The sequence below is a fragment of the Rhopalosiphum maidis genome, chromosome 3 (assembly GCF_003676215.2).
Source record: "Rhopalosiphum maidis isolate BTI-1 chromosome 3, ASM367621v3, whole genome shotgun sequence".
In the NCBI taxonomy this organism is placed as follows: Eukaryota; Metazoa; Arthropoda; class Insecta; order Hemiptera; family Aphididae; genus Rhopalosiphum; species Rhopalosiphum maidis.
The window spans coordinates 48,259,158-48,274,685 of record NC_040879.1 but is presented as its reverse complement, the minus strand read 5'-3'; the positions used below and the strand labels follow the sequence as shown (position 1 = coordinate 48,274,685).

Below are 15,528 nucleotides of genomic sequence, written 5' to 3'. Positions count from 1 at the left end.
CTTTTATTGATAATATTTGATATGAGAATTTTAGTTAGTTTAACGAATCGAAAGTTGTCGTTAAACTACCTTATCCTAGTTGGTGTGGCATCGCCGCTGAGACTCTCGGCATCGCTAACGTCGTCATTGCTGTCGTTGTTGTTTTTGACGTCATAGGAGTGGCTTTCAGAACGCGTTTCACCAGTTTTATCTTCTTCGGCTCGGTCTTATTGATGGTCGAGGAATTCAGTTCTTTCGGACGTTTCTTGATAGGCCGAGACTTTAAAAGATTGGTTGATGTTTGTTCGGTGGTCATAGCCAACACTTTTGGCGCTAACGATTTCTTCACGGCCGATTGTGTAATTGATTTTTTAACGGTCCCTTGAGTAGAACTCAATGCTTTATGTTGCACTTTCGGTTTCACTTGCACTGGATGGACATTTTCAATAGTCGTCGACAATAATTTCCCTACCACTTCTGTTTGTTTTTTGACGATTTTTCGATGGATTTTCTTAGGAGTGGTTCCTTTTCCATTTTTAGACTTCTTCTTGTCACTCAACACCAGTTTATCATTAGATAATTTGTTCATCGTTTGGTTTTAAAAATTTATTTAATAATAAAATGTATTTAATAATTTAATAATTGTTCGACCTAGTCTGTGTATTTAAAACTTGTTTATTATTATTCACTCGAAGTAGTTCCTATTCATCATCATTACGCGGTTGGCATTAGAAACAGCCAACTACATAAATATTATTTTTCTTTTTGAACAACAATATTTTTCATAAGAAATATTTTATTTTGTCTCTAAAAACAATATTATAATAATTTTTAAATTTACGCTTTCAATGATGAATAAATTTTAATCATTGCAAGATAATATTGTGTAATAATATAGGCCTTCGTGGTAATTTTGGTCTCACGACAATTTGCCACTTATCGATATGGGCAATCACTATTTGGCTATATATAATTGTATGAAGTACATTTATGTGTTTTATCGACTCAAAACGTAATAAAAAAATGTTTAAAATAAATACATAAGAATTTGTGTAATTTGAAGGTATATATCAAGGTTAAAGTTAAGGTTAAGAATTTATATTTTCAGAAGATTGTATTAGATTTTGAACGAAGTGATGAATGTGTTGATTTTACAATTATATATGTCCGATGTCTGTGTAGACACTTTTTATAATAGAAAAAGTGCTTTTGTTATCAACTTTGATGGAAGTTTCTTGTAGAAAATAATCTTCTAGCTTTAGTATCCCAAATTTAAATATTTTTGTTTATTTATAAATATCAAAGCAGAAATTTATTTAAAAACAATATATACATTTAAAACTAATTTAAATTAATTTTATAGAAAAACAAATTTGATTAATATATAGCGAATAGTTATGCAAAAGATGATGTTTATTTAAAATGTAGTTTATGTATAATAAAATCATACTTTTGACAAATTTTTCTTTCGAAGTACATCAAATACATCATGTATGAATGCCAATATAAATATTATGTTATATAATAATTAAATGCTAATAATGCCTTATTCCAAAATTTCACGAATTAATGAAAATACAAGGACTTAACTTGAGCACCAATGGTTGTAGCAACAAAATAATAATAATTTAAACTATAGATAATGTATATTATATAGAAGAAGCTAAGATATATTTTTTTTCGTATTAGGTACACACTTTATATTGAACTTGGGTCTTGGAGTTACAATGGTGGGCTTAAAAAGTTTATTTAATCGATACACATAAACATAGCTAGGGTAGTCAATTTCTATTTTTTTTTTATTTACAGAGTACAGACTACATCACAATATACTCGAAACACTACCACCAGAAGAACAAATAGCTGGTATATGATTTTTTTTGCTTTGTTAGTATCAATACTGTACCTGGATACTAAACACAAATAAAAAATGTCATTAATTTCCTACCTTTGGTTCAAGGAATTTTTTCAAAACAATCATTATTAATATAATATTACTCTCAACACCATAATCTTCGGGCATAATTATTTGATCATTAGTATCGTTAATAGAACTTAATTTATTTGCCACATAAGAAGCTTCATTTCCATCACCGGTTACAATACTAATACTAAATTAATAAAAAATTATTTCGAAAAAATAAACTGATGAAAATATTAAAAATTTAAATTTATATTGTTATGATATTATTAATATTATTTTTTCAATTAATGAAGAACAAACTGTAAAAGTTACTAGTTATTACACACTTATTAATTTTGTATTACATAAATAAGTGTGTTGTATTACACACAATATATAGAACCGAAAGGTAGATAATTGAATTTATTCTGTGGTATTCACTTCTTAATTATTTATGTGTGTATTAAAATCTTCTAAAAATATATTTTTTTAAATAGATAATTGTATTGTGTTTCAATAATTTATTGAAAAAATTAAATTATTAAAATTACATTTATTAATAGGTATAGGTACGCAATCATATTATTTATGTCCAGGCGTGGATTCGAGCTATGGGTGCTCGGGCACCCCCTGTCGTCTAAGCCACCAACAGGGATATTAAAATCACTCCAGAGGAAGCTATTGAAAAATTTTAAAGAATTATATGTGTAACAATATACATAAGAAACTAATGTAATTTTTAAGTTAATATTTAATAAATACTGGTGTTTGAAAAAAAGTTAGCTTTAATAAATTAAATAGAAAGTAGAAAGGTGTAAAATTATTTTTTTCGAACATCCCCTGTTAAAATTTACTGGATCCATGCCTGTTTATGCCATTTATTAAAAATATTGTAGAATTTAAGCAGGATTCATTTACAGCATATATATTTAATTTGTAAAAAAAACAGACTGGCTAAAAGACTTATATTGCATTTTGTTAGTTATTAAGGAGATATGTTGGCTCCAATATTTATAACACATTCGTTCGATTGCAAATAAAACACCAAATTTCGTCGTCGATATTAGTTTAGAGTGTTTAGACACTTTTCCATTCGTGTGGTTGTAACGCGATACACCTTTTTTACGTCAAACGCAATCGTCAAGCGCGATCATTGTTGTGTGGTGAGTTTTGGATTAGTAATTGTGCTTTAATGTTTGACTTCAGCATGAAAATGAAAATGAATCTAGTTGCTACTTTGGTGGGTCAAAAGCAAACAATTTTCAGTAGTGTTCAAAAAGGTCAGGAAAAACCCTAAAAAGGTAACGGAAAAACGGAAATTTTTACGCATAACAAGTTTTCGACAAAATCGATTTTTTTATTTTGCTGTAACTCAAAAGCGAATCGTTGTAAATAATAAATTGAAATTTTTACCAAATGTTTATATTAGCATTATACATTTAAGATTAAATTTTCAAAATATTTTGATTTTTTTAAGCTGTTTATAGACAATTTAAATTTTCAATATTTCTAATTTTTTTTTTTTTTTGAAATGTTGATAAAAAAAATTTGGCTTTCCAAAAAAATCTTTAAAATTTAATACAAGATTTATTATAAGTTGTACTTATCGTAGTAAAAAAAAAAAATCAAAAATTGTTAATCACAATTTTTTTTATAAGCATTTACAAAATATGTCAAAATCACGAAAGTTTGCAAGGAATTTTGAAGTTGAAAATTCACAAAATTGATATGATTTATACCTAAGGTTCAAAATCCCAATGCAAGGTTCTTCAAAGTTGTTCTTTAAATAACTGTAAAAAAAAAATTCTAGCGTTAATATAGAATAAATTTTATGAGCATATGAAATTTAATTTTTTACGAAATCGCATAAAATAAAAACAATATATTACAGCAATTTAAATATAGGTAATAATGTAATGTATCCTAGACTGACAAATTATCTCCGTTCAGAATCGTTTTTCGTATACTATGTAATATTCAATAACGTTTTAAATATATTCAAGTATATTATATTATTATTAATTTATATATTTATTTTATGAATAAGTATTATAGATATCCGATATCTTAGTCTCACCAAGAGGTCCCGAATTAGCCCTAACTACATAGGCCTTAACCGGTCGTTGGATTTGGAGCTAATGTATCAATGGCGCCAAATAGGACATCATAAGACATCATTATATTTAAAGCAGCATGAAAAATGGTGTCAATACAGAAGAATGCTGAAAAATCATTATATAAGTATCTATAAGGCAGAAGCAAGTATATAACGTTGAGCCCGTTGAAGATAAAGCAATAGAAGAACCATTTACATGTAATGTAGTTTTTTTCTGTCAGCACAAGGGGGTCGTATCTCGGTCATTTTAACTGGGGGAGTAATAATCGCCTAGAGTAAATATTTCCTATACTAAACTATGAAACACTAGCGGAACGGTTGACAAGCTTATACGTGGGCAGGGCACCGGTTAGGTTAGGTTAGGTGAAATGCGTAATAGCGCGAGAACGTAATGACACATTTAGAATAGACCAGAAAGAATATGAGAATTGAAAAGTAGGACAGGGGATCTACTATATAAGGGGGCCCTGGAGAGGACTCCGGGATTCTATAAAGAATATTAATGCAATAATAATAATTTTTGGTTTTTATTTTTTATCGGAAAGAATACATTTTTTTTCATATCGTGTAGAAAAAACCGAGCCGCCGCGGGACGCCTAGCAGATGTGAAACATCAAAAATTTTCATTTTGTAATAATGTTGAAAATAGATGGTGAATAAGATGACTATGAAATAACTTCTAAATTAATGTCATAAGACTATTTTGTTTTTTATTTCCACATGAAGTACTTAAAAGATTTACAAAGACATACAAAAATATACAAATGTATAAATGCAACAACTTTAATGAATATTATCTATTGCTTCGTCAGTTATTTCTGTGACAGTCGCAGTTGATGCTTCTAATGGTACATTTGCTGGTAAATATGTAACAATTGGACGATGATAACTGAAGTATACAACAAAAGTACGTAACATAACGTTATCATGGTACCTTGTGAATATTCCATCTATAGCAGTTCCATATCTGGTTGTTGCTTTTCTTGGATCGTTATTAATAATATGTAAACTAAATTATTCTTGAAGGAATGTAATTAATGGTAATGAATTGTCTCTAGCGAAATTGACATTAAAATCTCCTGCTAAAATTAATGGTAATTTATCCAAATTATCTATCAAAAGCATCGGTTTTTCGTGATGACTTTATGGAAGTAATCGCCGATGTAAAAATGCAATGATATCGTCAATATTTTGATTGGGTGAAATATATACAATGACCATGAAAAAATTCTCTTCCGTTATCCATAACAGTTTGAGAAGTACACAGGTCACCTACAGGTGCTTGACTTACGTTAATTTCTGTAGCATTTTGTACCATAAAATCTATATTAGTGGCCGAAGCGTGAAAAATATTCGAGTTCTGATATATGGCAACTCCAGCGACTCTAACATTTTTTCGTTTAAAGTGAGCAATACAATTAAAATTTGGCAAATCGAATGATTTATCATCAGGAAGCCATGTTTCAAATAACAACAAGAAGTTACTTTTCTGAGAAATAGAATCGTGTAAATCTAAAGCATGCTTGTTGAGACTTTGGCAGTTCAGAGTATAAATGGTCAATCTTTCTCTTGATGTCATAAAATTAGTAATATCTGTTTCTACAGTAGTTAATGTGTTTAATGATAATCTTTTGAACTCTTCTTGCAAAGATACAATCGACGGATCGACTCGTATTACATGATAAACTAGCTTTTTAATATCCAGATCTTGCAGTCGTATTGACATACTCTTACGGCTGGCGATCTGGTTAGCTTTTTAAATATCCGGATCTTGTAGACGTTTCAGAATGCTCTTACAATTCAATTTCCTTTTCAAAGAGGGGCTCAAGTCAAAAATCAAAGCACTATTAGTACTCCAAAACGTGATGACAGACATAAAAAAAACACACATCATTGTAAAATCAATACATACATTCATCACTCCGTTCAGAATCTAAAACACTTTATTTAGAATATTTACGATTAATATAATATTAAATATTATATACCTATGTAAATATGTAATACCTACCGATATCTACGTTTGATGTACATATAGTATATTATATTTATATTTTTTTATTAAACTTGATTATCGACGGAGTTTTGTCTATTATTTCAATCGGCACTAAATAATAAAATATGTTTTAATATAAATAGTCGTTGAAATACAACATGGGGCAAAGTCAAGAGTAAAGTAGGATTGATTGCAAAGTACTGAGCACTCTACGGCGGAAAACAATTGATTTATTGAGTAAAGCTTATTATTAATTATTAATAGTAGTACTTAGTTCCTATAATACTATAATTTTTACATATTTCATCATTAAATTGATAAAAATTAACAGTTAATAGGTATAGTTATTTGATTATTTCTTGTTTAAATAAAAAATAATTTTTAATCATTGATGTTTCTAATTTAATACGATTTTACAAGAGATTATGTACCAATGAATAACGTTGATAAATGATAATATATACATTGAAATGTTTTCTTATTATGCTCGTTATCATAGATGCAACTAGTCCTCTAAAACGTGGGGGCTAAAATAACAAAACACCTATATTTAAAATTAACCTTTTCATTCGAAATCCTAACATTTTATATTTTTATAAAGTAATTTGAAATGAAGTAAGCGCCAGTTAAAATAGTAGACGGACCGCCAGTGTGCAATCCCTGCTTTATATAGTATACCTACATCATTAATTTATTTACGTACCTATTTTTAAAATGGACAATAAAATATAAATACGTATCTAAATGCCTGGTTTTTAAGCACATACATACTTTGCAATAAGTATATATAAAATATTTTACTTATAATCGCGACATGTAGCAATTATTTTCGCGAGGAAATTCTGCTGTTATTTGTCTATAATTGTAATTAATTACATAAATTTCCACAAGTATAACACCACCGGCCATGCGTGTATATGATACATTGTCACATTGATAACGCTTCCGTGTGAAACGGTTATCATCGAAATTCAAAAATCAAAAAAAAAAAAAAAATACAACTCGCTCAGCATAGTAATATTTTTGAAATATTTAACAAAAATAATGATTTGGACATTAAATTTCATAAAAAACAGCCCTATTAATTAAATATGAATGTGTTCTTTTCCATCACTGCTTTAGAGTATACTGTATAGCCAGTATAGGCATATCATACTTTTGTGAAATTCAAAAAATAGGCAAGATAAATAATCACCTTATCTTTTTTGAGACAGGGTTGTGTAATTAATAACTCTAGCTAATATATACAATATATAAAACTATATAATATTATAGACTGCTTATTACAAAACAATGTAAAGTTAATGGCTTTTATTACTCTTAAAAGCAGAGCTGAAAATCTTTAAAAATTAATTTTACCAAATTGTATACACTATGAAATACTCTCAACCATCATATATTGTAATTTAGGAATGTATTGTTTGTGTTTGGGAGTAAAAAGATCACTCCACAATTAAGTATATAAAATTATTAATTTTGGCTCAAATTTTAATAGATATTATTTTTATATAAAAAATATATCAAATTCCATTTTTAATGATTTTTCTTTATTGGACCTAGCCACAAATTTATTTTAACCTATTTTAAATTATAAATTAAGAAATATTTTGTTAGGGAAAACAGCAAATAGCAAGTATCCATCAAATTTTCAATTCATGACATGTTAGTTTATTGTATAAACTAAATTTAAAAGAATATACAAAAAAATGTTAAATTAAATAAGCTTATATTAGATAGATAATATTGCAAGCATATTGAAGAACATCATTTAATAACAAAATAAAATGGAAAATACATAGTAATAATAAGTTGTCAATTGTCATGATTATTTTTATTATTCTATTATGAAATTTAAAAAATATCAGGTATTTATACATCTTTCTAATAAAATAATAAGATATGAAATGAAATTTAAAAAATAAAAATAAACATTTCATGAAATAGTAAATTCAACCCATTACATGTATTTTAACATATTGTTTTAACTGTGATAATATAAGTTATATCACATCAACAATTTAATTTCTGGGAGATATAATACATAACACAGACTACTATTTTTCTATTATTATTGAATATATTTAATATAACGTACAATATTAACTCATTTGTAATAGATGTATGAACTTTGTATTTTGTGACCCGGGTATTAGTGGGTAATAATTTTAAACACTTATAACATAAACAGTCATGGGCTTAGGAAATAGAATTTTTTTTTGAAATACATTACAACAAAATAGAATTCTAAAATAAATACAAATTAAAAAAAAAATACAAATTTAATGAGATTGATATATATTTAAATGCTTTTAAAGTTAAACAATTAACATACTGTATTAATGCACTACAATATTGATAATATAAAAAAAGGAAAACGAATTAAAACAATGTATAAATGATTACTTTTAATGCTGTAAAAAAAGTTAGTATATTTTACAATACATGATATTAATTTTATTCAAGAGGGAAAAATAACGGTAGATACTTCTCATAGTATTCTTTGTCAGTATCAAGGAATACACAGAATATTATACGTTCAATCTGAAAAGAAATGTTAATACAATATATAAATTTTAGTGTACAAAAATAAAACTTACTAATAAGTTACTAATATAATTATCATTTATTATATCACTATAATAAAGGCACTAGTCATAATTTAAATCAATTTTTAACACTAAAAGTAAAATTAATATAGATAATAATATCAATAATTCAATTAAAATATATTACATACATTTATAACTGTACAAAAAGATGATAATAATGATGGTTTCTATTTTTAAAATATTGAAAACATTTATTCAATATACATGAATAATATTGAAAACAATTTATTTATAATTATTAGAATAAATATATTTATATTATTTGTTTAGCAATAACAGCACTTAATGTAAAGTAAAAATTTGAGTTTAAATTCAACTTTTATTCAATATTTGCTAAAAGAATGCTGAAATAAGACATTTTTTATGGTAAAAATTTGATTAAACATAAATATGTTACTTTTTTTTTTTAAATTTGTCCATCAAATAAATAAAATAGAATATCTTTTATCATTATTATTAAAAACAATACTTTGGGAAATGAGACTTAATTGTATCCGATACTGCTCCTAGATTATACAATTGAAATAGAGGTAATGAACTCTAATATAATAACTGTGATGATCTGAGGATTACATATCAAATTCTTTTAAATAATAAAAGATCAGATCACAGTTTTGGCTTATGAAAGTAAATTTAGTATATTGTGCATACTGCATATGATAGACTGTGTTTAAAATCATCTGAATATTTTATTTTACCCATGTTGTATATATATTTTAATAGTTTAACTGGAATGAGCTTTTTTCAACTTTATAATTTTTAAGAGCTTTTATTAATAATATAAATTTAAATGTAAAAATTTGAAACGTTACCAAGTTATGATCATGCTCTAAAAAGTCTCTTATAGCTTTCAAGGCAACAATGGATGCTTCTTCTTGCGGATAACCTAAAAATTTTATATTTATTAAAAATAAACATTAAATTTTAATTTAAAATTGAAACTATGTAAAAAGATATATAAAATATGTCAAATTTACCATATACACCAGTAGAAATACATGGAAATGCCTGAAATTAAAAATATCAAGTAATAATTAAAAGAAAAAAAATTACTACTATATTTTAACTATATTTTAATACTTACAATTGTTCTTAACTTCTTTTCAACAGCTAAATCCAAACTGTTTTGATAAGCTGATTGCAGTTCTTCTGCATTTTCTCCTTTTGGTCCAACTGTATGTATAATATCTATAACAATAAATTAACAATAAGCAAATAAATAATAGAATAAAATTAAAAATAAAAATAATTTTTTGAAACAATTTATTTAGTAGTTCAATATTTTATGAGTTCATAATTAATGTAAGCATAGTTAGTTTTAAAGTTAAGCAGTTGCCACACCCATACGTGATGTCTCCGTCTTACATTCATACAAAATAGAAAATTTGCATTTATCAAAATTCTTTTTATGTTAAGAGCTTTAACATAAAAGTAAATTTACCTATCATTAAACTTTAAGATAAGAATATTATCCAGATCACTACATAGGATTTTATTGATATTATCATTTATAAGTGAACTATAGCTAGTTAAATATTACAACTTTAAAATGCTTTTGAAAAAATAAATCAAACAGTACCTATTAAAATAATATTTTAGTATTTATTTAGTATAGAAGTTAATTTTTTTTTTTTAAAGTAGGATTTGAGCATGTGAATACATAAATAAATAAATTTTTATATGATCATTGTTTGAATTAATAATTCCAATAAAAGTGACTGACTGGAAAGGTACCAATAAATGTGAACAACTTTGTGCTTAATATTGATCATGATCAGTATGTAATTGGAGTTTCATATACAAAAGCAATATAATTATGTGTTAAGAGAAACATTATAAATTAAACATACTATAATTTGAAATATTGTTAACGAAAAGCTTACCAGAGCTCATTAGTAGCTATATGCATTTAAGTAAAATAAAAATATAAAACTAGCTAAAAAATCTAAATTATAAGTTAATAACTTGTTTGTATTAAAATAACATAAAAATTTGAATTGTATTTGAATTTATCAGATACCATTATATTATCAGTGGTATTGATAAAATAATTATATAAAGATTGTCCTCCATTTAAATTATGGTTAACTTATATTCTAGTAATTTATTGATTGGAGTTAATATTTTTTTTTTATATGCAGAAATAATTACTATTTAATATGTTTATATTAGATAGATTACAATTTAATTGTATTATATAATTAATGCATTTATCGACTTACATTTTGCTGGGAGTTTGTACCCTTTGGTGATTTTGGCACAACCTGTTTTACAACCATTTAATTTAGCACATTCCTCCAGAAGTTCTCGACCAGCAGCTTTATGAATAGCGCCATCAACTATGATACATTTAAATATATATTGTAAATAATAAATAATATTTAATTTGAAATATTGGCATGCAATGCAATTATTTATAATTTAACATAGAATATATAATTATAATATATTTTTACCTCCTCCTCCACCGGCTAACTTAGAATTGGCTGCATTGACAATAACGTCTATTGCTAATTTTGTTAGATCACCTTGATACAAAGATACTTTTTCATTTAACTCCTTATTAAATTCTGGTTTTGGACCATCAATGGGTTTCAAAAATGCTGGTTTACCTGTAAAAGCAGCAATAACTTTGTTAACAAAATCATATTTACTTAAATATAGTTAATATGCATAAATATAATAGCTACAATTAATTATTATTATGAAGATTAATTATCTACTAAATAGTTAATAATGGTATAATGTACATAATAAAAATACATTATTTAAAACGAAAACAAATATATAATAATATTGTAATATTATTTTACTAATTAAAAACAATAAACTAAACAGAAAATCAACAAAATCACATTTTTTGAATTGTATAGTGTTCACCGAAATGTCTGTAATAGCTAAGAAAATTTTACTTTTTGCAAGAAAAATGTAGGTTTTAAGGCAAGTTTTTTGGTAAGGCCAATTGTGTAGAATTATTTCTATAATATATCAAATTCAGAAGGCTGATTTTATAGCTTAAAGCTAAAGTAAATAATCATATACTTGACTGTTTTATCTGTATATTATTATTTTCCTGTTAATATTTATACTTTAAAAAGTCACTTAGCATTTATTCATAAATATGTATAAATATATATATATAATACATGCTTAAATAAATAAAATAAAAAATTATTATTGTTGTATTCTTATATTTTACTAATTACATTTTTCAAGTATTTAAGTTATAAAATTTAAAGATAAGTTTATTATTAATAGCTTTTTTTAAATATCTTGATTAAAAGTAAATTATGAACATTTTAAAAATTCATTTTTTAGAAATCTTAAATCGATCATTAATTTATTCAAAATTAAAATATCAAACTAAGTCTCCAAGATACTACAGTTATTCTTAACTATAAATTTTATAATAGGTAAAAATTCACACTGAATTTAAAATTAAAAAGACATTCAGATGAAATGTCTTCAACTTAACTAACCATGTAATAATTATTTAATCCAGTCCTATAAACAGGTCCTTAAATAACTCTATTTTGAGCATCTCTAATAAAATTCCCGGCTTAGCATTATTGTATAATGGCTATCTATACTGCTACTACTGCCCTTAAGATATATATTTGAAATCTGATTTGATACATATCCATTTAATATATTTTATATGTTAACAAGTCATAAATGAAACTAATACAATTAAAAAATAGTTTATTGATCTATTAAAAAGAGTGATTGAATATAGAATGATAGATGTGTATTTCTATGGTAAAATAAGTAACAAAAATAAAAATAATATTATTGCCCAATGAATTTGAAACATTTTGATAAGTGGTAAAAATATTTAAAAATATCATTTTCAATGGAAATTTTCTAGGAAATCAAACAATTTAAAAATTGCTGTATATTAGGTATACTTATTGTAACATTAATAAATTGGGGTTTTAAAATTTTTTTTTAAGATTTTAAATATCAATGTACACACTTATAAAATAATAATACTTATAGGATGTTGATGAAAACGAATAGCTTAACTGTAATAGTTAAAAAAATTTGGAATATTTAATAACGTGATGTAAATTGGCATTATTCAGCAGTGAACATCTTAAGTCAATAGTGTAGACTTTTATTTTAGCAATTTAATTTTACTTTTTATACTATTTATAAAATAATATCAATAAAATTACTTTAAACTGATTTAAATTCGCATTTTTTTTTTTTTTTAGTTTTTAAGCAGAAGATACTTAAAAATGTTATTTTATTTTTATTATTATTATTTGTAAAAGGTAGGTATGTAAAAATTTTCAAATTCAAGTACTTATTTGAATAATTTTAAGTGCATTAAGTAAACAAATATTGATAAGTTTTTATAAAATAGTTATAAATATTTTCTGATTATTTTCAAAAGACCTGTGATTTTTTTATGCAATAAACATTGATAATAAACAATTTCTTAAAAGTTTTAAGAAAAAGAAAATTTTTTTTAAGAGAACATTTTTTATTGCATTATCCTGCGATACGTATTATGCTAATACTAAGAGGACGCTATAACTGCATGTGTTGTCTCCATTTTACAAAACATTTTAAAAACTGTTTTTCCAAAGATAGGTTATAGTGATAGTTAAGACTTTAAATTGTTATATAATATAGTAGAGAATATTATCTGAGAAATAATGTTTTTAATTTTTTTTATATCATTTATACAAAAAGAGTTCTTATTGTTTCAAAATCCATTTTTTTTAATGAACTTTTATTGGTGTTCCAATATCGAAAAATTAAAAACAATATTTCAGAGCCAAAGTGCTCCTTTTTATGTGGTTAAAATTTTATTTCTTAATAATGACTGTCATTTTCTTGATTCTTTCCTGCGCAAAACAGTTTTTGCTGGTTTACATTTGTTAGACATAGATAATACATACTCTATAACTATTATAGAAATAATATTTACCATTTTTACTAATATAATAATTATTTTTCTTAATTAAATATGTTTTGTGATATTAAGTACCAATTTTATTTCATGATATCACAAGCCAAGATTTTATTATCTTTTTTTGTGTATGTCATAAATTTTGATTATCTACTACTGATGCTTATGTTTTTCTAATTCAAAGTCCTGAGATTATGATGTATTTTTATTATTAAGATTCTTCTGTAAAAGAGTTTTTTCCAAACTTGGTTTGGTAAAAACATAATTATTTAAACCACATGAAACAAGTACACTATATCCCATCTCAAAAGAGAATAATCACTTTTCGCGCATACCTACTGACGGTTTCAGAAAATTTCCTTAATATTGCAAGCCGATGTTTTCTGAAGACAACGTATGAACATTTTCAACTATTATTCCTATTTAGTAATATTGTTATATTTAATTTGGGGATCGTCCAATAGTACAGGTCATTGGTGGGAGATGCAGGGTAATGGACAACAATTGATTGACTGACTGATTATTCTCTTTTAAGACAGGATGTAGGTGCAATGATAATGATTTAAGTAATAGAATAGTAGATTTGTATGTAACTAATTAGTTATTTTATAAAACACAAATAATAGAAAATGGTATTCATTCTTTTGATATCTTTTGAATTAATAATAATTATTAAATTAGGTAGCTCATATGAATATTATATATTATTTTATCAAATATTAATTCATTTAGATAGTAGACAACCTATAAAAAAAAAAAAATATAGGTATTGTACCTACTCAACAAATCAATAACCCTATCACCGAGTACATTGAATTTTTTTAAAGTGATATATTGTTTTTTCAATTAAACATTAAAATAATGATAATAATTAAATAAAATCAATTGAGATAATGTATGTAAGAACTAAAAACAAGTATTTTAATTTGTCCGTATAACATTTGTATTTTTGACTTGATGTTCCAATGCATATCAGGAACACCACTACACTAGTTATTTGAAAAATCACACGTATCTACTCTAATTAAAAATTAAATCACCATAAATATTTTATTAGCAATGAGGATGATACGTGATGACATATCGCTAGCAATAATAATAAGTAATAATAATGATTATAAACATAGAATAACCAATAATCATAGAGCCTCTTAACCTACAAAACGTTTGATGCAAATCGAGTAGGTTGTTATGTGAAAATCCAGTTCGGAATCGATCGAAAAACGTGATTCGGGACCATAGAGTAATATTACTCCATGTTCGGGACCTATCAGTTTTACGTCGACAAAAACGACGCAATTGCGCGATGTACAGAGACGGGCGGTCGAGGCGGGGAAAGACAATTTGAAAAATAATATGGACGTGATCCTTACTCGTGCTGTTCAAGACCTGTCTAAAGTATTCCGGCCATGGTAAAATGGAATCCAAGTTAATCGTAGCCATTTCACGAGAAATCCAAATAAAATAATTGTTGGCGGCGAAACGACGGCCGGGTACCAGCGTAGCAATGAATCGGACCAAACTCCAACAGGACGCCGACAAACACACTGAGCGAGCGCCGGGCAGCAGCAACAACAGTGACAGAAAAGCAGTACCGGAAACCTCCGTTGATGAGTGGGAACAAAAACCGCCGTGGAACTGACGAATTTGATGTAGAACTACAATCGTACACGGTGGTATACACGAAAATAATTTAATAATCGGTTAGTATTATTATTATTATTATTACTATATTTACCGTCGGCCGGGACGGACAGAGTCGACGCGAACCGATATGACACGAGAAAAGCGACGCGAAGCCGATAGAAACGATAACGAACGGAGAATAATAATAGTAATATTATATTATCGGTAATAATAACTATTATTAATTTATTAATATTTATCTAATGCGTCGCGAAACTTGGGTATTTACACGATGACGGTGTACCGAAATATCATATAGCATTTATAATTATTATTTTTATTAATATATTACGCATTGCATGGGTGAAATTCCTCGAT

The 15,528-nt window shown here is 25.9% G+C and overlaps 2 protein-coding genes across 3 annotated transcripts; both read right to left on the bottom strand.

Annotated features, from left to right (window-relative positions):
- Positions 1 to 70: 70 nt before the first annotated feature.
- On the bottom strand, positions 71 to 568 carry LOC113555632. Its single transcript, XM_026960093.1, has one exon. It carries the CDS (start codon positions 566 to 568, stop codon positions 71 to 73), a length of 498 nt encoding a protein of 165 aa, XP_026815894.1.
- Positions 569 to 8,049: 7,481 nt separating this feature from the next.
- On the bottom strand, positions 8,050 to 15,484 carry LOC113557443 (macro domain-containing protein CT2219-like). Of its 2 annotated transcripts, XM_026962967.2 has the most exons (8): positions 15,263 to 15,484; positions 14,898 to 15,182; positions 11,060 to 11,215; positions 10,826 to 10,942; positions 9,688 to 9,791; positions 9,581 to 9,611; positions 9,416 to 9,489; positions 8,050 to 8,535 (listed from the first exon to the last, which is right to left on the bottom strand). In XM_026962967.2, the coding sequence occupies exons 2-8, from the start codon at positions 14,965 to 14,967 to the stop codon at positions 8,449 to 8,451; spliced, it is 639 nt and encodes a 212-aa protein (XP_026818768.1). In that variant the 5' UTR covers positions 14,968 to 15,182; positions 15,263 to 15,484; the 3' UTR covers positions 8,050 to 8,448. The 2 variants fall into 2 exon arrangements, with proteins under 2 accessions (XP_026818768.1, XP_026818767.1); XM_026962966.2 differs by having other exon boundaries at positions 14,898 to 15,484.
- Positions 15,485 to 15,528: the final 44 nt, after the last annotated feature.